Here is a 26,936-nt window from a genome sequence, read left to right as displayed (position 1 = left end):
GGGGAGCCCCGAGCCCCGCGCCCCGGGCCCGGGCCCTGTCAGCGGCCGCCAGCGGAGCGTGACAGGAGGGAGGAGGAGGAGGGGGGGAAGAGAAGGGGGGGGGGGGCGGCGAGCCCCGCCTCCGAGGTGACGCCACTGGAGGCGCCGCTCACGTGACGCAGGCAGCCAATGGGCGGGCAGCGGCCGCGCTCTCCGCGGGCGGGGGGCGGTGGCGGAGGAGGGAGGGAGGAAGGGAGGAAGGGGGCGGGGGGAGGGGCTGAGGCCGCCGCCGCTGGAGCCGGAGCCGGGGCCGGAGCCTGGGGGGCGCAGCGGCGGCGGAGGAGGAGGCGGAGGAGGCGCGGGGCCGAGCGGGGGCTGTGCGCCTGGGTGGCCGCGGGGCGGCCATGCCGAATAAAAACAAGAAGGAGAAAGTGAGTCGGGGGGGGGCAGGCAGGCCCCGCGGGGGGGGAGGAGGAGGAGGAGGAGGAGGAGGAGGAAGGCGGGGAGCCCCCCGCCGCCATGGGAGGGGGGGGGGAGCTGAGGAAGGGGCGGGCCCCGCAGGGCCTAGCCCGGGGTGTGAGGGGGTTTGGGGAGGTTTGGGGGGGGTCCCCGGGGAGCCTCGGCATGGGGAGGCCCGGCCCGGAGGGGCTGGGGGAGGGGAAGGGGGGAGAGGAGAGAGGGGGAGGGCGGGGGGGCGCCCCCAGGGCTCTGTGAGCGCCGGGGGGGGGGCTCGGGGCTGCCCCTCTCGCCCTGCCCCTGCCCCTGTCCCTCTCCTCCTCCTCCTCCTCCTGCTGCTGCCGGGCAGGGCTGGGTGTCAGCCGCCCAAGGGGGTTCATGCACAAGTTGGAGGAAAAGTTCCAAATCCAGCCCAGGCGGCTTCACGTGTTGCGCTTTATTCGTGTGGCAGGTAATTAGGAATAATCAGGGAGCCAGGGGGAACTGGGAGCAGCGAAGTAGCCCGGCTCATCCAGCCGCTGTCCTGCTGGACCTTCGCTGTGTGGTTTGGTTGGCTTCTGCCCGCCTGCCAGTTTTTCCAAGTTGCTTTGAAATTCGGATGGGTGTTGTGATTTGTGGTGTTCTTTTGGTTTCATTTTTAATGTTTTTCACAGTATCCGAGCCCCCTGTGACACTAAAAACGTTCAAACTTCTCATTGCTTTTCTTAGAATTAGCAAATCTCGCAAATAAGCAGTGGGTGAAAGATCCGAGTAGAGCGCAGCGAGGGAGATACCGGAGTCGTGGGCCTGCGCCTAAAACTGGACTTTCTAGTGCGTAGAACACCAGGAGCAGACAAGATAATGACGTGCACAATGCCTCCTGCGATGATGCTTGTTTCAAACTTAAACTAAGTGTAAATGCTCCTGAGGCCAAAAGCCAGGCAGCAAGGCCAAGTTTTTAGACATGGTTCAAGTCGCTTGCATTCTTACCTATGTAAAATCTCAGCTCTATATGCTGTATGGGTGAGTTTTGAGGCATTAATACAATTCCAAAGCTGTCCTTGAAGGTGGAAAATGTTTAATGCAACTTTGTAGAGACTGATGGTTCTGGACTAAGGTCTTCCAGTTAAACGATATCATTTTTGTCCTATCGATTTTAATATTCTCAGAAGGCGTCTGAAATACTAATTTCTTGACTTGAAAATCTCTCTAAATCTCCTTTTCCAAGTAACTTAGACTGTGAACTTTTTTTTCAGGAACCTGCAAAATCAGGCAAAAGTGGGAAAAGTGGCAAAGATGGACAAGAAAACCAAGAACATGAGGTAAAAACTACTAGAATATGTAGTCTTTCTAGGCAAATTTATGATGACTTTTCAGAAGTCCTTCTGGACTGTTACAATTTTGAAGTGACAGGTGGAGTTTCTGGAACTACTGACCTGGTATTTGATATAAAGTCTTTTAAGACTCAAAAGAAAATGCTTTTGAAGAAGTTATTCTTATGTAGAGTAACTTTAGAGATCTAGCTTGCTTGCTACAGTCTTAAACACTCATCTGTTTCCTATTTGGTTGTGAAGAGTACATCTATCTTATTTTCTGGTTTTATTGTGAGGTTTGGGGCTTGTCTTTTAGCTGCTTATTGCAGTTTTTAATCATTCTCTGTAATTCCCAAAGCTCTCTTCTTGGAAACTTTTGATGTTAGCAAGTCAGTTAAGTGTAAGTAGCCTGTTGTATTATCAGGAGACCTTAGGCTTAATCAAAGGCTGCCATTTTTTTTGTTGTTGTCTAATTTCTGTGTGTAGGTATACAATGGGGTGTTCCATTTTTGACTGATTATTGTGTTGTTACTGTGGCATGTTTTTTTTTCTGCATTGCTGTGTGTTTTGCCCAAGAGCAAGGTGCAGTGACTTGAAAGGGGTCGGTTAAATACTTACATGCTGCCTTTCTCACATTCATCTGGAAACACAGAATTAATAGCTCTGCTTCATCTGGAAGTCCACTGTTTATTTACTTAAAAGTTGTAGTAAAACAAAATACTCATCCAGCTTTACCACTTTTTCTCTCTCTCAAATGATTATGGGGGGGGAAGGGAGAGAATGTTTTTCCTGCAGAGCGTGTACTCTTTCTGATGCATATCAATGAGTTTTCATTGTTTTCTTGTGCAGAAGGATGTGTGCTACTGTCACTACAAGATTTAATGACTTTATGAATTAAATTTAAATATTTTTGCAAATTCAGATAAAAGAATTCTGAATTTCAGCAGAGGGAACTCATATCCTAGCTACTAGGAAAAAAGCCCTTAGAATGAAATCAGAACAGTATCAGCATAGATGTTTCTAACAGTGCCAACATATAGTGAGCATATTTCATTGTGATGCATTCTATTTTTTCAGTATTGCTATAGTGTTGAAAGAGAATTACTTCTTGACTAGTTCCTGCGCAGTTGTAAGGCTTGCCATTATCAGTATCTTTGCTATATGTTGGTTGACTGCTTATTTTCTCATGCTTCTGAACAAAAAGCTGTTGAGACCAGAACTAATTTTTTTGGTCCTTCAGGATAGTGTGTAAAGCTCCCACAGTAAACTAGTGAAGTGCTTTAAATGTTAACTGAAAATGTAGATTCCTTTCTTTCCGCATTTGCAGATAAAGAAAGCTCTTTCTTTTTTGGTATTTGAAATGTGTGAGAGATTAATCTCAGTAGAAGAGTACGTTGTAGTATTCATGCATTTTTTGTTGTCTTTCCAAGTTGAATTCCCAATGCAAAGTACAGTTCTCTTAGATTATTGATGATACTTTGTCATGTGTGAGCAAGGACAGAACGGGAAAGGGACTGGCAAACTGATGAGAATGTGACTGGCACGTATACTGTGATTGCCATTCCCAGTGGGCATTGTTTAGTCTCCAGACAATTTTGAACACCTCAGTGCTTGACTCATTAACTTAATTAATAGAGTAATTGCACGCAAATAGTAATATGGAGTTTGCATTCTAATGTGGCTGGCTGTAACAAAGATGTATGTTAGCTGGTGCTTATAGATGCAGAAGAGAAGCTATTTGTTAGCATAGCGAAGACTAGTAAATATAGAAATGCTTTGGAACATGCTATTAATACACTTTTTTTAGATTTTTTTTCTTATAAGAAGGTTGTCTTCTTATTTCCTTGTTCCTGTGTTTTAACGTGGCTTTTTAAAGATCCTCATCTAGACTGTGAGTAGGTTTAGAAATATACTGGTTCATGTAATTTTTTCATCAAACTGAATTTAATGGGTATACATCTAATGTAAATGAATGTAATGCAGATGGCAGATTTTAAAGACTAGAAACTGCTATTCAAAGAGCAGGGACAACACAAGCAGCAGCATCCCACAAATACTGTATTTATAGATGCATTTATAACACTTACCTAAAATCATGATGCCTTGGACTTCCATAGATGAAAATATAAACAGTTCTTAATAATTTGCAGAAAGAAGTGTGTTTCCTGTCTTGTGGTCAGGGAAATGAGATTTTGGTTGAGTGAAGCTATACAGTAAGTTTGTCTGAGGGATTGAAATGATACCTGATATGCCTGGTGAGTGTGCGCATGCTGAACGAGGATGAGAGGGACTTGAGCTGGTACTTGGGTCACTTCGTAAATTTCAACAGAAGCACATAAATGTGTAGGTAAGTATGTATGGAAGTTCTAGAGTGTAGCTGCAGTGTGCAAGTGACCTGCTGAAGTAAATATCTCTTTGAGATATAAGCAGAGAGGTATAACTGTAGTTGTGTTTGAAAACAAGGTCCATCTTGCCTATTTTCGCATCTCCAGTGTTCCCAACGTACAGATGTATAGGAGGAAAAAATACAAGATGGTTCTTCTTGCATTGCCTGTGCCTTGGTTACTTGATGTATTACAAAAAGAGCCAGGCTAGAGAAGACCAGAGATCTGTATTGTTTGGTATTCTCTATGTGGTTAGTAGCTGATACTAAAGAAAAGGGTTTGAGTAACAGAGTGAATGTATGGTTTTCCATTCAGGCATGCCTTTCTTTCAGCCAGTGTGTGGCTTAGAAGGTTGCTTTCTAGCTGAGGTATTGTATAAAGTTGTTTTCATATTATTAGTGATTTAACAGACTTTTCTGTATAGTCGTCTGTATATTATTTTTTTTCCAACCTCCCTGTTTAATATCTGCTAGGTAAGAGGATTTCATTTCTTTGGCTGTCCTGTTCCTGTGATCCTTCTGTTCTGTTACACTTTTAGTGATGGAGCTCCCAGAGCTGTACACAGTGCATGGGGTGAGAGCACCTTGTGTCTGTGCTGTAATAACTGCGTTCCAGCTTCCAGTTATTGAACACTTCACAAAAGAGCTAATAGGATTAAGTTCACATCTAACTTTAGCTTGTAGCCTGTTAGTAAACACTAATGAATTAAAGTAAATAATTGCCAGAACAGTTGAATCTATTCCTTTAGGTATAGCCTTATACTTCAGTAATTAGTCCAGGGTATTCTTGTCTTCAGGTTGTGCACAAAGACATAGTCTGTTGTGTATTGTTTTCTTCTGTGTGGGGATAGTGCCTTCCTCTGGTAAAACACTTGGGGATTTGTTTACCAGTGACCAAAACCTATGATCAGAACTTAAACACAGATTGAAGAAAAATGCCCAGGTGTGGGGGGTTTTATGCCAGCACTTAAGAACTGGTGGACGTTCCCTGTGACTGAACTGGCCTTTGCAGAAAATACTTTCCTTGTGGATAAGCTTCATTGTAGGGTTCTGTTTTCTCTCAGTGGTTCAGAGGTCTCCTTTTGGGTTAAAACAGTAGTAATTCATGGTCAGGTATATACAAGGGGAGAAAAATGAGGTCTTCCCTCTCTGTTTTTTCACTATTAGAGGAGTGTTGTCTAGGAAAAACCTCATTTTTTTAAAATTAAAGTGTTTCTTACAATACTTTAATAATAGTCTTTAGGTACAACCACAGGGGAAGGAAGTTGACTTTAACCCCACAGACTCTTATTTCTGTGTGCTTTGATTGTAGGAATGCATGTGCTAAAACTTGCACTTTTCACTGGTGACACCTATTGCTGCACAGGCACCTAGAATCGCTCAAACTTAACATCCCAGAGCTAGACTCTGTTGAACCTGCAGGTGAATCCCTAACTGCTTCATATTTTTGCTCCCTGCTTTGGTATTGATGTTGAAATTAAAGTCTTTGCACCAAAACGGCCTGGGAACACATGTACAATTGGCAGCTCAGGTTCATCTGGGAGGTAGAAGGGGCAGAGGTAGCTGGTGACCTTTACAGGCACAGGTGACAGGGTGATGCCTCTTCTAGATCTAGCAGGGCTGCTTTAAGGCATGAAACTCGCAACTTCATTAATTTTGAATATAGATGCTGGGCAGCTGTAGTGGGGGAAGACAGCCATTGTTTAACAAAGTATTGGCTTGGTGACTTCCAACTAACGAACAGAAATCATAGCTCTTCCTTCAAGTTCTTCTGCCATGCAGAACAGCAAACGGAAGGCTGATGTGGTTTAAGTAGTGTGTATGTATTATCTCATTGTTTCCATGTACTGCCCTACTTGGGTGTTTTCTGCTTTAAAAGTTTTCTTTTTTCGATACAAAACGTACTAAAATGCAAACTGCAGTGGCCAGTTTCCTTGCTGTGCAAGAAACTGTTTGATTTATTGACAACATGTGTTGCAAATGTCAGATGATAAACAGTGTTGAAACCAATTTTCAAATATTAAGAAAAAGCTTTGCTAAGTACTGATCCATGCCTCTGTCCTACCACCATCAGCCGTCTCTTTTCAGTAAGTTTATTAAACACAGGTAATAACTTCAGTGCAGCAATTTTAAGCTTTGTTTTTAGGGGTCTTGTTTTGTAAAGTTGTTGGTTTTTTTAAATTATTTTCTTAAGCAATAAGTGGCAATATTTTTCAGGATTGATAGTGAAAATGCAGAAATCATTGCATCTTTAAAACGCTTTAGCAAAAGTAAAGATTTGTCTCTGCAAGAACCTTGACAAGTGTCTGTCTTTCCTATAGTAGTCAGGATATAGTGGGGGAAGGCTATCAATATTCTCGTTACCGTTTTTACTGATACCTGGTTACATGCACACATACCATTGCCAGTTTCCTTAAAAATAGTATTAAAAAAGGGAGAGAAATAGAAATGACATAGTTCTGTGAGGATTTCTTAACAATCAGACATCACGTGAAGAAGTAGCGTGATGTTAAAACAAGAACTAGGAATAAACAAGCAATGAAATCCAGCACTTTTTGTTAACAGGCTCCTATGACCTGTTGCATCAAGAGTAGTTTAGACAATTGACTCCACATTTTCTGTATACTATTCCTTATTTTTCTCGTGTTTTCTGTTTGTGATTTTCATTGCAATGTTATTTAAGAGGTTGTACCAGTTACTAGTAACCCTGAGCAACAAAATAAAGATGGTATATAGAGGCTCTTACACAGTATCTAGCTTCTCAGGAGGTTTTTCTACTTCAGAGTTTTTAGAGTTATATTTGAAATTCTTAGCACGAGAGTGTTTATTAGGCAACCTGTTGGGGACTACAGCAGAGGAGCATGAGGTTTGGAGGTTGGATGGAGAATAATTCTCAACAAATTTTCTCCCATTGCTCATGTGTAGTTGGACTGATCCTAAAAGACTTCTGGAAATAACTTCTTGTGACAGATCATTCTTTCAATCAGCTGAGACTATCCTGTTTTAATTGTTTAGTACAGTAAGTTACACTGGTATGTAATTCAGTGTGTATGTATTTGTTGTCACGTATAAGGTGGCTGTCTCTTAAGCTCCCTTCCTTGCTCTTGTCAGATGAGCAGCCTCTTACTCAGTGGCACAGCATTTTTGGATACATTTGGATCAGGATATTTGAGGTATAATAAGATTCTTCTGTACTTGTTGTTCTTCATAAAAGCAGATGTCTTTTACACAGAGATATTTGGCATAGATCAGGTCTGTATTATTCAATTAATGCCTGATGTTATGTATTGATTTATTTCCAATATAAAATTGTTTTAAGGGTTTTGGTAAGAGCTTCCTACCATGCTGTCAGTTGGATTCGAGTCATAGAGCCATGAAAGTCAGGTATGCCTGGCAGCCTGTGATAAAGCATCCCCCAGCCCTCCAGTGTTCAGTGGGCCAAACGAATAAGCTGTGGTTGTATCATGAGTACAGCACGTAGGAAACCTGGCTGTACCCTCGCTGTTTTTTCAGCATGTATTCAGCAGTGTGTCCCAGTTGGACTCGTATGCTGAAAAGCCCGTGTTTTGAGGAGTCAGTCCCATGCAGCAGTTAAAATTTATTTGGCAACTGGTCTTCCTTGATTTGGAAGAAGAAAGGTTTTCATATTATGAAATATTTTTTTTTAACAACCAGACCTTTCAAGCTGGAATCGCAGAGCAGCTATAAACAGACAGTATTAGGCCTGTTTTTCAAAGCTTTTCTACTGTGCTTGGGATTTTACTTCTAATGCAGCAAAAATAGGGCTTTAAACCAAAACTGCATGTAAAATGAGGATGGATTTTTGTCATGTATCAGCTATGTAAATGAAGTCTATAGGCTTTGGGTTTTTTGTTGTTTGCTTGTTTCTTTTTAAGCTGGTATGTCAACTACTTTAAAAAATATATATTAATTTAAAAACTGACTTTTGATCATGGCTTGCAGTTCTAATTTTCTTTGGTAGAGAATTTTTAAATGGGTTAATCTAACAGTTGAAAAATATTTCAGTGTAGCAAGTAAATACAGTCTTAGCATTAAATGAGGTGCTATTTACTGATTAGAAAGATGCATTATGTGTTACTGTTAAAGCAGACATGCAAGTTGTTTTTTTTTATTTTTTAACTTCTCTCATTTCTTATTTCCAATTTTTATTGATATCTCATCTTTTTGTTTTGGGGAATTGGAATACCCTTCTGTATCCAAAGCAAATATACCTTAATACTGAAAGCTGAAATAGTTTAACAAAGCTTATGCAGTTTTTATATTATACTTTCTAAATGAATTGATTTAATAAATGCTCAGTATTTTGTACTAAATACTGCTATAAGAGTATTGTTACCTAAAATGAGTCATTTCTGAAAACATGATCCTATGGCCTTCAAGTTCTTACACAAGGATGGCAACTACTTGCCTCACACATGATGTGTGAGGTCTTCAGTGTGCAGTTTGTTTTAGTACCTGCTATGCTTTCCCTAAGCATGCTCTTAAGCTCTCTGGATCCCTCCTGAATGAAAACAGAGCAGCAAAGGCTGTTCTCGTTAAAAGGGACAAAATGCTCTTTGAAAATGAGCGTTAGTAATTCGGAAATTGAAAACATCCTTTTCACCCTTTGTTTCAATTGGTTTCTCTTTTCTTTTTAAAGATGTACTGTTCCTTAAATTTTGAGAGGAATCAATTGTTGAATAATGTGTATGTGTAACAGAATTAGCAATGTAGCTATCCCATGTAGAATACAAACAGTAACAAATAACAGATACATTTTGAATCTACTTTAAATATATGTTTAAAAATAGTAAATTTTGTTTTGTTTTCTCTCAACTTCAAATGAAATTGGAATACATTTATAGTTATACAAGTGGGATGGTAGGGGCATTTTGAGTGTGGCTTTTTTCCCCTGCTAACAGGCTTTGGGAGCCAATAACAGTAAAGCTGGGAAACAAAACCCTGCCCCTTTCTTGAATATAAAACTTAAAATATGACTGTCAAATATTATTGTTTGCTCCATTATTGCCATTATAGCAATTATAACTTAAGCAGGTTTCTTTTCGCTGCCCAGTTTAGCAGTCTGAAGTACTGAAAAGTAAACTTTTCTAGAGACCTGTAAAATTAAAGATCAAATTATTTGGTGTAAGTTTTCTTTAGAAGTGGCCAAGGTTACTGCTATACCACTAAAAGGTCTGGGAACCTTGTCATGCACTGTAACTCTCTTGTATGGCACCCAATACAAAAACCAATTGGTGGGTGGTGTGGGGGAGCAAAACAATTTCAGTGCAAGCATGTGAGGTGAGAAACTGTTAGGAATAGATTCAGGAGCAAAGGAGTACAAACATCACTGGTAAAGCGATGTATATACTAGCTTAAGCTCATCGGTAGCTTTATTTAATTAGAATTTACAGCAGACTATAGGGGTTGGGCCTTAAAGCATGTAAAGTGTGTGTGTATTGTTCCCACATTTGAAGGATAGCAAAGAGACATAAAGGTACTTCTTGTTGGATTTTTTTTTTTTTTTTTGAAAGTAAAAGGCAGTTCAGAGAAAAACTAAAATTGAAAACCAAGAATTAATGTAATTTAAGCCAGGCCATCATTTATTTAGATTCTTTATCTCTGTATTTATATAAATGTTTTGAAATAATACTGAGGACCTTATCTGGTTTTAATCCTATTATTTAACTGAGGGTTGCAGGTAACAAAATAGACTCTTCTGAGGGCATTTGTTTCTTTGAAGTCTCATTATAGAAAACGCATTAAGGAACAAATGCTGCCTTGCTGCCCGTGATTGTGAAGTACCAGGTGCCCGCTGATGGTGGTGTTCCAGCAAACACAGCATTGTGACTGCACCAAGTCTGAGCCCGGGCACCTGATTGCCAGTGCTCACTTCCTCTGCAACCTCAGGCTGCCGGATCTGATCGCTGGCTGAAAAGAATCAAATGTCAGTTTGTACACGGAGGAAGGTAGTTTAAAGAAATAAATATAAGTAGAAAAAGGGTTGGTTTCCATTTGCTCCTCGAAAACTGTGACTGTGAATGTTGTCAAGTTGCAGTGCAAGAATCTTTAGGCTGCAGTACACAGAGCTGAGATGTTTGGCAATTATCAGCGTTGGTTTGATGTGTTGCAAGGCAAGAGTATTGCAACAAGGCTGGGTTGGTACAAGTCTTTAGAAGATCAAATTTGAGCTGCGTGTGCAAGCACCTGACAGGAAGTACAAGCAATGCTTTCTGTTATAAGTAAGTGCTAGCAAGAAAGGCAGAAGAGTTTCAGCAAGTTGTAGGCCAGTCTTCTAAAATAGTTTGTGGCCGTAAAACCTGCTGTGGTGCACTGCTTGAGAGCAAAGAAGGGCAGTTGACCTCCACTGCTCTCGGGGAACTTCCCAGTCACAGCTGCAGTTCAACAGACTCCATCTTGTGATGGAACTCCATAGGTATACATCAAAAATAGCTGGCAGCAACACTGCTATATGTAAATGCAAAATCACAGTTGCTAAACGAGTACCACAGTGTAGCTCAGTGTGCACTTAGTGTGCTAAAATATATAAACGTTATCAACTGAGCTGAAAAGCCATTCTTTTCATTTATTATAATAACAGGAATCCTCAAAGCTTTCAGATACAGCTTTTGCCAAATAAAAACATATGTTAGCTGAGACTACCACTATCCTGTGCATCTCTACCAGTGAGAGAACTGTCAATGATGATGACTGTACTTGGTAGAAAGGCAGCTGCAAATACTGTTTTAGCAGGTGAGTCTAAGTATCATTCTGGTAAATGATCTTTTGGGGGAAAAACAACAGAAACCTAAATGCAACCTGTGTGAAACTGACTGAAGCTGTCAGTGCCATAAGCAGGATCTTTGGAAGCTTCACTATAAGTTGTCTATCAGTCCTGTGGCTGTGAAGCTAGTCAGCAACAGTGGTAAGAATCGTCAACAAAGTGAAAACCTCAGAACTATTTGCCGTCAAAAATGGTACACAGCAAGCATTTTTTTTCTCTGCTTTTCCTTTAACGGTTTTGTTAATGGAGCAGTGCACCTTCTTATGGGTCTAGATGGTTAAGAATCCATATTGAGTTTCATATAGTTTGCAATGTCTCTACAGATCGAAAGTGCTGAAGATAAAGATCATACCAGGTCGGTCCACACCAAACTCCTTACCAGTGATTGGACATTACTGTGCAGCATGAATGTGAATTATTGTAGATAGTCTTAATGGCTCTGTTGTGCGGTATCTTTAATACCGTAATAATAAAAGTTTGTTCTGACATTGTCCTGCATGTTGAACTTCTACCTGGAAGTTTTGCTCTAGTCATTAGGAAGTGTTTCAAGATGTGTTGTTGTTGGAGGCCTGTAAACGTGGTGGAGGACTGTCTTTCACATTAGTTTCAGAATGCATGGTATTGTCCAAGAGAAGATCAGTGACACCGCTTAATAAAAAAGCTCCCAAGGGATGTGTTCTTAGAAAAAAGAAGGAAGGTGACAAATCCTCTTCCTCCCCAGTGGAGGGGAATATTATAGTGCCCTAAGAATTTACAGGTACAAGCCTGAAGGAACAAAGACAGCATATCTTACCCACATTGATCAGAGAAAAGATCAGTGAAAGCATTATGACAAAATTCACAGCACAGGCATTTACCTATAGGCTTTAACTTCAAAATAATGCACTGCCATCAGGAGGTGGGGCATGGTTGTTCTTTGTGGAGTTCATGGTGAAAACTGCTACGGTTGCAATAAATAATATATCAAAGTATTCTGAGTTTCAAGATATCAATTCACAGTTGTTTTTTGCTTTTCTTCAAGGCTGGTAAATTAACATGCGGAGATTTCAGATCTCCTAGCTCAAGCAAGACCTGACTGTAGGATGGTCATCTTTGAACATCTGGAACTTTGACTACAGGGCTGATTTCAGTACTCTCTTCTCAGTCCCAACTGCTAATTTAATACCACTAGCCCACTTCTTGAAAGTGTGCCATGGGTTAATTACCATGTTGATTGCTTCTGGGCCATATGTCAGGTATGGCCTGACCATGTGCCCAGCCTCAAAGCAGAGCAGTAAATGAAGAGCTGCGAAAGAGACAGCTCTGAGGCAGAGTTTGAGATGATTGGAATCTTAAGAGATTTTCACACTGCTTTGAAGTTATTCAGAGTGGAAAAACTGAATGGTATTTAATTTTTTAACTGCTTTCCATCCATTTTGACACCTTTATCTTTGATTTTAGTTCTCGTCTCAAGAGATTAAATTGAATTTAGACTCTCAGCTTAATTACATTGAGTATATATTGGACCTCTACCTCTTGGCCAAATTATTTTGATTACATATTGGACCCTTATATGTTTTTGAAAACGAAGTTGTAAATGCCCCTTTTATGTGTTCTCCTATCCTTTGCTTAGTTCTAGCAAATTGTTTCGCTTCCAGTGTAAGTATATTTCAGATATAATCCAGAATGCTTTTAAAGCCCCTTCTGAGGCTTGCTTGGCAAGAAACAAGCTCTTCTGGGTGCTATAGATCAGGCATCTGTTTATCTTAATGAAGAATAAATCCACGGAGGCTACTTGCTGTACCAAAATAAAAAGAAGGAAGGGATTAATTCTGCATTAAGCGTTCTTCTATTCTCAGGTTCAAAATAATGATTCTCATTAAAAGCATTCTGCTCTTTTTTACTTCCTATACCTGCATTTCACGAGTCTTAATAACTTATTAACTGATACGAGGTTCACCTACCCAGATTTTTGTAGTCCAGAATTTTCATCAGGGATCTTGTTGGTATGCGGCTTGCTGCTTCCATCTTGGGTTGGTGTACATACTGATTTAAACTTGAATTCAGTTGTGATGCTTGAGACAGAGAAGAAACTCGCAGGATAAAGTTAGCCTGATCTTCATCAAGAAATACCATACAGGTTGCTTCCTGGCAGAGTGTTATCTTCAGGCAGAGAGACAGCATCTCTCTTGTCCTGCCCTTAGGAGGTTATCTCTTTTTGTAACTAGTATAGAAATCATCCATTTTTTAAAAAATCTTGAATGGCAGATGCATCCAGGTGCTTATTGTCATCTTCAAATTCTTACCACGTGCCAACTAGTTTATCTTAAAACTAAGTATGAAAGCTCACTGCTTTATTCCAAGCCTGGCTTGGAAACCCTTTGATTCTGTGGAGCCAGAAGGCTTTGTATGCTCTGGTCTAATTTGGTTATTAGTGAGTGTGCTTTGAAAAGTCAGACGGTTTTTCTGGTTGCTTGCGCTTCATCAAGGTAGGTCAAATACTGATGGTTTGAGGGACTATCAGAAAGGGAACGCTTCTTGAGTCTAATGAAGAGACTTGTTAACATGGGACACAGGGCTCATACATGTTCCAAATCCCACTACTCTCCCTCTTCTCATCTTAGGTGACTGTCCAAAGTAAATGTTGCTGTATGAGCTGTTCAATGATGATCGGTTAATTTAAAGAGCAAAATTGGCTGTAACTGGGTAGGTTCTACTTGTTGCTGTCTTTGCCCATCACAAGCTTGGCTCCATTAGGCAAAGTATCACCAGGAGGCTAAGAGAGGTGACCCTTCTGTCTGCTCAGCACTGGTCAGGCTGCACCTGGGGTGCTGTGCCCAGTTCTGGGCCTCTGGTACAAGGGACCTGGGCACACTGCAGAGTGAAACAGGAGGCTGCCAAGGTGCTGGAGGGCCTGGAGCACCTCTGCTGTGAAGGGAGGCTGAGGGAGAAGAGGAGGCTCGAGGGGGATTTCATCCATGTCTATAAATGCTATAAATGCTGCAAAGAGGATGGAATCAGGTGGTGCCCAGTGTCAGGACAAGAGCCAGTAAGCACAAACTGGAGCACAAGAGGCTCTGTCTGAACACAGGGAAGCACTTCTGTGCTGTGTGGGTGACGGAGCAGTGGCACAAAGAGGTGGTGCAGTCTCCCTCCTTGGAGAGTTTAGTTCATCCATTCTGAGACCCTGTGACTGAAGGGAAGAAGGGATGCAAGGACAATCTATCGTGAACTCTCATTACTGGCAAGAAATTTCCTTCTCATCACCTTCCATCTGCATCTCTTGGATTCACGTTAAGGAAACATACATAAGCTCTGTATTTTCAATTGTTAAAAGCAGAATGTAAAAGTCAGAATCACGCTGATCCTGGTAGCCTTAATGTTCATCAGAATAGGTAAAAACTAAAAACTAAATGCATCAGAAAGTCTGGAGGTTGTTTTTGATTAAAGCAGCATCCACAGTCTGATACTTTTGGAGTATTTTGTACACATTTTTAATTTTTTCAGCCACTTCTAGAACTGAATGTGTCTATGACTATCTAAACGTTTGGGTAGGAGGAGCTGTTTGTCAGAACAAGGGTAAGAATAGGTATTTCCTATTCTAGTCACTGGAAGAGAACTGATAAAAGCGTATCAGTAGTTTGACCATTCTGCTGTCAAATCAGCTGAGTTCTGTGATGTAGCATGATGTCAATCAGTTTGTCTCAGGAGTAGTGGTTTTCTGAAGTAGTTTATCAGAACTTGGCTCTTCACTCTGAGCTTACAAGGGTTGTATCTTTGTAAAAATAAATAAATAAATAAAATAAAAAAAAAAGTGAAGCATGTTACCTGAAGACTGAAGTCTTTAGTAAATGAATACACAGCTGTTAGTCTGAGTTTTTCCTCATTAGACTGCAGCTTTTCAAGTACAAGATGATCAAAGATGCTGTGGCTAAGATTGTTTAAGCTGACTTAACTTCTTCAGGTGCCCTTCTCTCTGGCTACGTGCCATTTCTGGGGACCAGGTCTGTCCTGACAGCATCATCATGCCACTCACAGAAGTTGTCAGCTACAGCTGTGCAGTGTGGTGTTCAAGAACCAAGAGCTGTAAGCTGTTTTGGCAGCTCTCTGGGACATGCTGGCCAGGTGACCGGACTGTGACTGAAATCAGGGGTGGTTGGGGCTGGTGGCAGAAAGGGCAGCTCCTGGATGAACTGGCCAGGGATTCAGGGCTAGAGTTGTGCTGAGTTGTCACTGCTAGGTGGGAAGTTGCCATAGGAACAAAAAATGCTTTCTTTCAACGTTTCTATTTAGAAGGGTTACCAATCCTCTTAAATAACGACTTTCGGCTAATTTTAGATTGTATCTGCAATTCAGAGTACTTGTTTCCCCGAGGTGTGTGTTACCTTGGCATACCAGAGTATGTGCATGTGTGCAGGCACACGAGCACTTGCTAATTCCAAATTGAGAATTTGTTTGGGAAGAGAGGAAACAGGAAGGTGACTTTTCCTGTTTCAAGTAATGAACAAAAAACAGGTGGTAGTGGAAGACAGCCAGTTCAGAAAAACAACACCAAGCTCCAGCACCATATTGAAAGTATAGGAACTTATCCACTATTAGTGTTTATAATACACCAAAATCAGTTTTTCTCACATGATAAATCATTGTTTCCTAATTTTGTAGTGCTATGTTTCTTTCTGCTTAGTTGCTTCACAATTTTGGTTTGTTTTTTAACCGAGTTAATGGGTAGAACCTACCTCACAGATCACTTGTATTTCAGCAAAAAGTTTAAGCGTTGTGTTTGAGATTAAAAAGAGAAATACTCAAAAATGCAAAGTAACAGACATCACTTGGATGTAAATGCTTTTAACTCTCCATTGCATGCTACTTTTACTGAAAATTTAGTATATTTTTGGTAACTTAAAATGTGTAGGGATCAATGTATTGTCTCTTCCTTTATTTGTTCTGTAAGGCTGTAAGCATTTTTGCTCTTTTAATGGTAAATTTGCAGAATGGGAATCTTAAATGTGTTTAATGAAATCTAACTGTTGCTTTCAGTCATATTTTCAGTACGTTAAGTACTGTGTGTATAATTAAATAGAATTGTTAATCTATTCTTGAAGTATGTACACTTCTCTGCCAGTTAGAGCATTTGCTGCTAGAACAAGCTTTGCATAAAATGACTGTCTTAAATTTATCTACCTTTAGAGGCTCTAAATGGTTATGTAGGGTAACATTTTCTTGTGCACTGAATGTGTACACTCACAGGCCATATGGAAATTGCTAATTGAATAAGCTATTCTGGAAATCCTCTTTAGAACACGAAGAAAAGTCATTTCTGTTCTTTTAGCTGTATCTCTATGAAAATGTTTTTGGTGTTAGCTCATGCAGGAATGAACTTTTGCTTTCATATCTATTATATGTAACAAAACTCTAATTAAATCCATTCAACTGCAGAAATAGTAGCATTACATCCTGATTTCCATCCTGAATCCCATTTCCATCCAATTTCTTTTTCCTATTTCTTATCATATGGGCACTTACTGAAAAGGAGGCAATGGTCTCTTCCTGTAAGAGAAAAGTGTCAAGGTATATTTTCAGATGTATGCTTCAGTGTAAAATAGCTTGCAAATTTGAAAAGCTTCTACAGCAATTTCAGATCCTGTAAAAAGAATTGCAATGCTTGCAGTAAGATTTCCCGCTCAACTGTTTTTATATTCTTGGTGTAGGTCACTCCTAGATGTTTTATGAGTCTTGTAAAAAAAAAAAAAAAAAAAAAACCTTGTGAAATCATTCATATTTAAAAACAGTTAACTATTGCCTACTTTAAACCTGCTTTTCCTACTTCAAAAAAAAAAAAAAAAGAGAATAACAGCATCACAAGTTCTGACAGGCTTTTGTTAATGATGCATTTTATTCAGCTTGAGTGAGAGCACTGTTGAGTGTAGTCTGGGGAATAGAGTGAACTGGGGACCATTTTTCTGATTCTGTTATTTAATTCATCCAGAAGTACAGTGACAATCTGGTAAGGAATATTACAATAAAAGCAACCTGCTGTGAATAGGCAGTAAACTGCTACATGTACGTTTAAGAAGCTTCAGCAGCTTCTGAAATGCTCAATCTGCTACAATAAGACAGCTCGTTCCTTTAACTTTTATATTATATCAAAGCCTGAATACCCTAGCCAAGGTCAGGACTCTGACAGTGAGGCATAGTACAAACAGATAGTGTAAGGTTCACCTGCTGTAAACAAACAAGTTCCTGATCACTTCAAAGCTCGGGTCAGATAGACAAATACGTTGAAGATTTGGGCTTCACATGCAAATGGTGGGAATAGCTGAGGAACTGCATTGTTGGCAAACTTCTATTTGGTTGGTGGGTAACTTTGAATAGATGGGCTAGTTAGTGCATGTAACAGGATGATCTATTTCTGTACCGTAACACTCATATAGATGGAAATACTCATCGAAAAGAGTGAACAAAAGAATAAATAACTATATACTCAGAGGATGATGAATAGAACATCTTGATTAAAAGGTTATTTTGCTTAACTTAATTCCTGTAACAAAAAAAAAAAAAAATAGTCTTAGAGGGTTCTCTGTAAGTTCAACTACAATTAACTTTTTTCATTTCTTTTCAAACAGGTGTCAAACAAAAAATCGAACAGCGCTCCTCCCCCAGCACAGCTATCTAAAATCAAAGTACCAGCACCACAGACAGTACTGAAAAAGGAAAAGCGGCAGAGTTCTTCAAGGTTTAATGTTAGCAATAACAGGGAGCTTCAAAAACTGCCAGCTTTAAAAGGTATGTCTTTCTAAATTTGAATGACTCTTGTGGGGGATCTTGAGCATGAGACGGAGAAGCATCTCAACTATCATACTTCTTTTATCTGAAAAACATATGTTATATATTAAATATTAACATATGCAAACTTGCACACACTTGCATATGCAAACACACGGTCTTTTTTCATTTCGTTCCTTATATGAGGACATCCAGTCTGTTGTCTTCTTGGCAGTCAATATAGGAAATATCCAAGTCTTTTTAACCCAGGAAGGTTTATGTGAAAGTAAATTCAATCATCTTGCATAAAAGCAGAATATTTGGGCTTTTTGCAAAACATTAGTCATCTGTCCTTAGCGTGGCATTCTCAAGCCCTACTTTGTTTGCTTGTACTAAGATAGCTCTTAGCATTGAGAGAAGATCTCGTCTGTTACTGTTCATTGGTTTGATTCTCCAGAGCATAGAGTTAGACTTAACTCCAGAGTTAAGTGAAGTCATGTCTTTTTGGTGAAATCAAGATTTTTCCTTTTCCAGTTTTAAGGCTTAGTGATCATGTAGAATGATATTTATGGCTGTTTGTGGAGAAAAGACAACAATTGATCTCTTCTTTCACTAGTGTGGCATTTATCATCTTTGTTTTAGTTGTTGTCCATGTTGTGTTATGTTATTACATGTTAGCATATTGTGTTTATGGTACCCTGCAGTGTCAGGGCAGAATTTTCCAGGTCTGGTAGATGTACTGATCTATCAAGGATGAACAATTGATTTGCCCTGAAAATTTATTTAATGCTGATTCGATGCGTGATGCATATTGCTTTCCAGTGTTCAAAGTTGGCAGTGAAACCCTAATAAATTTCTGAAATGTTGAATAGTACAGTTGTAGGCAATGTGAAAATGTCAAGGGATAAGACTTTTTTCCTCCCGTCATTACTCTCTTGCTTGTCATGCATTACTGTTCATGGAAAACAAAGAACCCAGTTTCCCAGCCCCTGTGAACTGTACTGCTCTTCACACAGACAAAATTAGGCTGCAACATTCGCATCATACAGATGCTGTTTTTACAAAAAGAATATGAAATATCGTCTGTTCATCATGGTAGTCTGTATGTGAGGCTTTAAATTCTTCAAGACGTTAATCTATTTTAAGAAATAGCATTTATATTTACTAAATGTTTTTAAATAAGAATATTAATAATATATGTGACAGGTCATGAATAGTATGTCATCTCTTAAACTAATGTAGTAGGTTGCACATACGTGGATGTCACATCCAGGGTGTGACATGAGCAAATGATGCTTTCATAAGTTATCTGTACAGCCTTATTGAGTAGCATACCCCTTTGAACAAAGACTCAGCTGCAAAGAAAAATACTCATTACTTGTTCTAGAACCTTCATTCTGTTCATTTTTAAGCATTGTGTTTCTGGTAGTGCCTGGGACTGCCAGTTCAGGGAGACTAGAAGTGAGCATTCAGTTAAAAGTGGAGTGAGTCGTGAGTTGGAACAAGAAAAATGAGTGCAGATGGGTGAGGGGTAACGTAGTCCGTGTTACTGAGGGTAGGGTGAATGGAGAGAACTTAGTGGAATGTCCCATCACTGGTATTATCACCAAGAACCAGGGAGATTTGGTAGTGGAGTTTTAGATTTGTTTCCACCTTGGCTCTGTTGCAGTTTAAACTAATAAATGTATGGCAGAAGACTGCCTGCTTGGAATTCAGTAATAGACAGTTCCTAAGATTAGTACTAAGGTGTGTTCTAATGTTTTTGAAGCAACATACCTAGATGTCAAGAAATGATAGAAATATTATTTGTCCTTCAGACTGTGATCACTTCCCTGTACTCTCAGGTGAAAGGAAAGAAAAGAGCTTATCTCTGGTGGATGTCTCATGATGCTGCGTGTGTGTCCCCAGGCTGTCGAGAGTCAAACTTTGTTATGAAACACTAGTGCAATTACTGATTTAGTGATAGATAATAATTACTACCTTTACTAATAAAGCTGTGTCCGGTCTCTTGGATCACAGCAGGTGCCTGTATAATTGCTGTTCCCACTACATGTACTCATTCATGACTGGGATTCCTAAAGTTTCTTTTTGGACAGCTCTGTGTTTAATGCTTGTGTCTGGATGGGAGTTAAAGCAGGCTGGCAGGCTGTAATTTAAAGAGACTGAGAGGATTAAGGTGGGTTTGACTTGAGTGATGAGCTGGGAAGAATGTAGCATTGTTTTGGCTTAGCTGTGTTTAACCAGCTTTCAAATTCTAGTTATTCCTAAGGAGTAGCTCTATTCCTGTGGCTACAGAAACCGGGAAACCTTTTTTTTGATGTGTAGTAGGCCAAAAGATGTACATTGTCATGGCTGGTGAGTTGAGTACTGTGTGGTGTGAGACACTACATGCAAGATGTATTTTAAACACTGGGTATGGAGCCATCTTCACGGATTCAAAATTCTATGTTAGGCTTGTGAAAGCCGGTAAGTGGTAGGCTCTAAATGGCCTGTGGTATCCCAGAGGTAGCCACTTTCTTCTGTGCCAAAATGGCTTTTAGTCAACATTTCTTATGTGGGAAACACTTTGCCTGTTAATCTGAAATAGTCTCAATTCTTGGGCTTCAGTTGTGCTGCTAACTTTGTGTTGGGTGTTGCGTGAAAGTGCTTCTGGAAATACCAGCCTGCTTGCCCTGCTAACTGCTATTAGTGCAGCATGATTTGTATTCATTGGAGCAGATCACGATTAACATTGTGAACCTTGGTTTATTCAGGAAATGGAGGAGCTGGATAGCTTCGATAACGCAAAAAGAATAGGAAATAAATTGTGAGTTAAGAGGCTCTAAGAATAGAGATAAACATAGGAATTCTGAGTAGAGTATGATGCTATTGCATTGCAGAGCACAGGGATCTATGTATTAGCAGAGTTGCAAGCTATCAAAGCTCTCTGCAGCACAGTGCAACACAGCCTGACTGGGTTCAGGTAGAACTGGCAGCTTGTATGCCTGATACCCCAGAAGTACCCCTGATGAGCTGCCCCCAGGACTGGGATCTAAGGGTCAAATGTTGTGAGAAGATCTTGCCAATTTTCACCAAAATGGAAAAACTGTGCCAATGACCTGGTGTTACATTACTTCAAGCTCATTTGTTTTTCCTTATTAGCTAAGATTTGCAGTATAGGTACATGTTACAGAAAGTTGACTTTGCTTTCAGCTATTCATTGGAAAAAATATATATATTTGTTGGTCTAAAGATGTTTTTGTGGTGTTATGATTTGAAAACTTCCTGATTAATGCTTTGGTTATATCAAGTATAAATAATTAAGGGTGTTTCAGCTTTCAGAAACTTACCGGTTCCATTATTTTAGCTCTCTTAACAAAACAGCTTTCTGTAATTCAGGATGTATTGAAGTTAACAAATATAGAATGTTCTCTGAGAGAGACAAACAGTCTAAGTGTTCAGTATGAATGTTTAATAAATGTATAAAACAATATTTACACGTATCTGACCACTGACACTGAAGTAGTTTGTGTTCTTTGCAAGTGCCCCTTTAAACTTGAAGGAAGGGACTGGAATTCGTTGTTATGCTATGGATAATTTCCTCGTGGTTAATTGCCAAATAATTCTATGGTGTCTGTGATTTAGTTTGCCATGTGCTGGCATTTACAGTGCTTATATCTGGTGAAGTTGATGGGTCAGTGGGTCATCTTCGCTTCAGCTCTGTAATGTAGGTTACCTCTATGAACTTCTGACACCCTATTACATTATACTAGATAAAGCTCTAGAGCTTGTGTGTGATACATATGTGCTAATCACCTATATTAATCTAGTTTTTATACTATAAAAACTAGCTATATTAATCTAGTTTTGAGAGGAAACAATAATTGACATTGAAGAAACTTTTGAATAGAATCTAGAGATGTTATAAATCGCATACGTGTTGCTTACGTGTTCAGTGTCTGCAATAACACATTTTCACTTCAGTTCTTACAGGGAATTTTTAGTATCCAAAGACCAGTATTCAGATGTCTTTGTAAACTCTTAAACAGTAATCTGGCTTAATGCTGAGGGAAGGGAAAGATAACTTTTTACTCTATGTTTTTTTGTTGTTGTTGTTTTTGTTGTTTGTTTTACACCTTTGGCTTGAAGTACATGTAATTGAATTTACTTCCAAATCCGGCGTTTTTCCTCCCAAGTGTTTTCTTTAGGAAAACATTCTCAGATGAATGTTTGTAAGGCTTAGCTTACTATCTAAATTATTAGGAGATGATCAGACTTAATCTTGTCTGAATTTTCTACTCAAAGCTTTTTGCAAGCATATTTTTACAATTAAAGTGTTTTTCTTCTCTGATTTTACTGAGATCATATTTGGCCCTTGCTAAATGAGTAGTGTGCCACTGTTAACATCTGCAGGACTGCATCATCGAGGTGCTGCTCTGATGGACTTGCTGAGTAATTGGTAAAGAACAAAAAATAACAAAAAACAGGCCTGCCAGCTATGTGGCATTTCATAAACAGTTAACAGGAAACCTACATGTTACTATATTCGCACTGCTGTGCAAAGTTATTAATACAGAAAAGTAAATTGTAAGGCTAATGATTCAAAAATGTACAATATTAAGTACTCATAAAATTCATAGTTTTAGAAATACTTGCATTACAGGTGGACAGGCTTTTCACCATTCTAGTCTTGTTACTTAATTATTTCTAAGATGTTCCCTTGTACATAATGTACATTTAGTTTATATGCTACAAGGGATTTTGACAGCATGGACAGGTGAGCATACTTGTATTTGTACGTTACTTTTGTAAGGATGTGCTGATTTTAGCAAACTGTAAACGTGCAGTGTTTAGAAAACTTGTATAAAATGGTGAGAGGGTTTTTTTGTAATTATGTTTGGTTTGAATCCTACAATACACAGAAGAATGTTGCAAGAGAATTCGTGAATACAATATTCAAAGTGTTTTACCCCAGTCAGGGCATCTTGTACACTGTCGAATACAGTTGTGTCACAAATCCAGCTTTAACCTGCAAGGAGTATTCATTAAAAGATGATGTTCTCTGTCACTTCTAAAATATATATATTTTTTTTAAATTAGTGCTCCTGGATACTCCAAAGTGTTGAAGAATTTCCCCATGAGTATGTGTTAGTCATGCATATGCAAATTTGGAAAAAAATCAAAAATATGCTATTTTTGTAGCATGTCTCTGTGTTTTTTTTAAAGCTGGATGGAAATTTGCTTTATAGCCTCATAGAGGACTCCCATGACACCAGTGTCGTAGTTTTGTTTGGGGGTTGTTTTCATTTTTTACATGAAGGTGAACATTGTTTCATATAATCTAATAGATGGCAGTTGCAATTCAGCTTTTATTTTCAAATGCAGATCCTAATTTGTTTACAGAATTACTACTTCCCTCTTGGGGTTGGATTTCTGATCTTGGAAAACGGGGATACAATCTTCTTATAAAGGTGTGTGTATGTATATATATATCAAGGTAGGAAGAAATGAGCTGTGTTGACAGATGTGGATGTTTAGACTAACTCTTGAGTGCTGAGCAGTGTAGAATATGCAACATTGTGCTGCTTTGGTGTAGCATAACTACATGATATGATTAACAGATTTTTGGTATTTATTGTTGAATGTCGTGCTGTGTGTTGATTAATGCTGTTTTTGACATTTTGGTGAAGATGTGTTTCTGATTTAGTGGTTTGGTGAAATCAGGCTATAAGTCAAAACTTTTTTTTTTTTTAAAAAAAAAAAAAAAAAAAGCAGGGTGAGGAGCAATGACCATGACAGGTCAGAAGGGTAACTTTTTTTCTGAGCACGTTTCACATCAAGTGTGTGGTTTCTTTATTTTTTTTTAATTTTTCCAACCAGAGATTTCTAGAGGTATGCCAAATTCTGAGCCTGTTTTGTGCAAGGAGAAAACTTGAGGATAGTGTCTCAACTTGTCTGTCTGTGATACAGGACTCTGATAGAGAGACAAGTGTTATTAAAACTTTCCTAATGCTTTTAAGTCATAAGTGGATGTCTAGGAGATAGCTCTGTTTTCATTCTCTATACAATATTAAAATCTGATGAATCAAGATTGCAGAAGAAGTGATCGAATTTTAAGATTCTAAGACTTGAAATACTTAAAAAAAAAAAAAAAAAAAAAAAAAAAAAACAATAAAAATTGGGCCTAATATTCATTGATCAAACCGTTGTACCCATGAAGAAGGAAGAAGTGAGAGTTTCTGAAGTGGTCAGAAATGGAAGACCACTACGTGTATCTGTCAACACAGAGAACAGATAGCTAAGCAAAACTGAGATCAAGGTAAATTAAAAAGCAAATGAAGTATTGACCTCTGTGCTACGGGGAAATACAGCCACGTACATTGGTAACTTTCCCAAACTCTCATCAGGATAAGTCCACGCTCAGTGTGTTAATTTCTTGTTTAAAACTGCCATCTATTTCTCTGATACAGAAGAAGCTGGGTATCCATAATTTACCTGAATTTATAGGAACCATAGAGATAAAGGACCTTTTTAAGGCTTTGAGGAATGTTTTTCTCATAAGCTGTTGAGACTGGAAGTCTCAATGTTTAATGCTGCTTCTGTCACAAAAACCTCCTCCCAGTTGTAAACCAGAATGGAGGTGCAGTATTTCAGCCATTCTGGCTTAATTGCACTTCTTGTGTGTATTCATAGTGAATAAAGAATTTTGTCCAGCTGCAAGGTGGTAGCATCGCTGTTTAGCTAAAAGTATGTTATGCAAAGTGAGGTGGTAGATTTAACAAGATAATGCTACTATAAAAGATAATTTGCCCTGAGACGTAATGCATGTAAAAGGCAAAACAGTGAGGCCAAACAAATTCATTCTCATGCAAAACATCGATGAATACAGTTCTGTGAAACAGATGATGCTTTTCTCTGTTGTACATGAACTACATTGGGCTAACTCGGTATGCTAAGTGCTATTCTTCTGGTCCTGGCTGTGTTCGTGCTATTATAGTATTTTTGGCAGCCTAATTTTCTATTGAATTTACTGAAACAAAAAGCCTGTAAAGGAAAGTACTACAGAAGGTCCTACATCAGTGTGTTTAGTTGTTAGTGAATGTGTGTATTGTATCATGTGAAAGAACTGTGGAGGCTTTCTTCGCCACCTTCATCTAGTAACTTTGTATGTCTGGAAGAATTATTGAAACAAATGTGAGTGGTAAACACAGAAATCTTGTACAGCAAAAGCTGGCAGTTGTTTAGTGTTCATACAGGAAAGTATGCTGTCAAATCAGTAAATATTTTAATATTTAATGATTATGAAAGCATTAAAGTATTTAGCAATTATAGAGTATTAATTATTTTTTAACATTTTAAAGATAAAGAAATATGATACCTTGTGAGTGAATAAATACACCCCAAAAAGGGGTTATAAAGAGAGAGAAATACTTTGCTTGAGTGTTTTTTTTCTTTAGCTAGCTTTACATGAAATCACAGGCTTGGATTAATGAGCCATTTTTCATTTCAACTGCCCTATCAAACACCTACTCATTAGTCAGCAGCTGAAAGTGTTAGAAGAATGCTCTACATCTGTCACTGGCAGCTTTTCCTACCAAACTTGTTTCCACCGAAGCCTGGATAGCATCCATGAAAATGGAAAATAAGACAATACCATATTTTAAATCCTGGATTTTAACCTGTATGTTCAGAGTTTAGATTTCTTAAAATGTCTTTTATTATGCCTGTGTTTGCAAAAAGAACATATTTTTGTTGCACAGGTTTTCATTGTAATGATACCTAAACTTTTTTTCACTGCACTGAAGTTCTAATTTCTTAAGACCTGTACTAATCAAATGTTGTATTCAATATTTATACATTTAAATGCATCTGCTGAATGACTAGCATGCTTTCAAGGTTTTACTCTTAAATGTGTTTTTTAAGCGTCATTTGCTTCTAGAGAATGACTCGTGATCTATGTAATTAAGACCCCATACAGGAATGAGTTTGGTACATTAGGTTTTATACAAGGCTTGGTTAAAATAGTGTCAGTACTTGAAAAGTGTCTCTGTTATCTACCCTGGGAAGTATGTTTTTGCACTAGATTGTATTTTTAAAACACAGTTCTTTTAAGGTAACTAATGAATTCATGTTGTACAGCTTTCCGAACTCAGTTATCTAGTATTTTTTTTCCCTCCTAAAAAGTCTTTTGAGTATACGGTATTGGCTGAAGTAAAACTTGGCACTGAGTCTGTGTGCGCTACAGTGACCATGCAAATACAGGGAGATCCAGACAGAGACAAATTCAGCCATGGGCAGATGTTTGCCAATTTCACTTTTAATCAATTTTTTCCTGTACTCTAGTAAGCAAATATTTTTAGATTTTCAACATTAAAGGTACAGTACTGTATTTCTCCATGCTTCAGTCTTAGGAGCTCTTTAAGGAAGCCAAATGATAATTCACACTTGTTTTATTTATCCAAGTGTTTTTTTTTAATTATTATTTTTTTTTTTTTTCTGATAGCTGGGTATTAAGATGGTTTTCATTGCCTCTGTTCCCGTGACAAGAACATTTCCTCTTGCCTGTCCTTTGGAATCTAGTCAGAGCCTTGTATGAGTCCAGTATCCTTCCTATTGCTGTGGCTTCTCTTCCAGACTGTGTAGTACCTAATGTGTTCGCCTCCCCTAAAACAGTTTTATTGTCCTGGAGTAACATTCTGAACTCACTGTTCATGGCAGTAACAAGACGCTTTTCTATATCTGTCATTTGTGAGTGGTAATTTTTTTTGTTGTTGTTTAAAGGGAAGAAAATTGCTGGTGGAGTGTGTGTGGGGGGGAGAATTAAGTTGGGTCTACCAATAAAACCTGGACGTGTTTATTCCCACGTGTTTATTCTCCTTTCTGCATGGCTGTCTGGTGAGCCAGATAATGGTGCTGACCTGGCTCATCCCAACCTCTTTCCTTCTCATTTCAACTCTGCTCTGTTTCCTAATCTGGTTCAACCATGCAGCTGCACGAGCACAAAGGTACAGGGCTGCAGACAGTTAGGCGCATGTGCCTCAGGAGAGGCAGGGTTGCCAGCAGCAGCTCTGGAAGACTTAGTTCAGTTTAGACTCCTGTGGAAGTCTAACCTAACAGAAAAGCAACCTGACAGTAATGTAAGTGGCTTTCTGTTGGGTTAGTGGACTCAGCCTTCACAACTGTGGGACTGAAGTGGAAGGGCATGTGGGAAGAGGATTGAAGCTGTCTGCAACTAGACTGGCTTAGGTTGCTGAGGAATTGCAACTTCAATATTCATGGAGTTATGCCTTCAGTTACCTTGGAGTTCAGGCTAAATAACGTT

General features: G+C 39.0%; 1 protein-coding gene across 3 annotated transcripts in view; it reads left to right on the top strand.

The window, feature by feature from the left end:
* PPP2R5C (protein phosphatase 2 regulatory subunit B'gamma) overlaps positions 1-26,936 on the top strand; it is a 93,288-nt gene that overhangs the window by 10,751 nt on the left and 55,601 nt on the right. Inside the window, exons 1-3 of one of the 3 annotated variants that reach the window (XM_032188058.1) lie at positions 311-410; positions 1,671-1,736; positions 17,497-17,656. In XM_032188058.1, the coding sequence (XP_032043949.1) occupies positions 384-410; positions 1,671-1,736; positions 17,497-17,656 (253 nt within the window). In that variant the 5' untranslated portion in view covers positions 311-383. Of the gene's footprint in view, positions 1-310; positions 411-1,670; positions 1,737-17,496; positions 17,657-26,936 lie in introns of those variants that run through there. The other 2 variants (XM_032188059.1, XM_032188061.1) reach the window with 2 other exon arrangements.

The sequence above is a fragment of the Aythya fuligula genome, chromosome 5 (assembly GCF_009819795.1).
Source record: "Aythya fuligula isolate bAytFul2 chromosome 5, bAytFul2.pri, whole genome shotgun sequence".
Classification (NCBI taxonomy): Eukaryota; Metazoa; Chordata; class Aves; order Anseriformes; family Anatidae; genus Aythya; species Aythya fuligula.
This window is presented reverse-complemented; position numbering and strand designations above follow the sequence as displayed.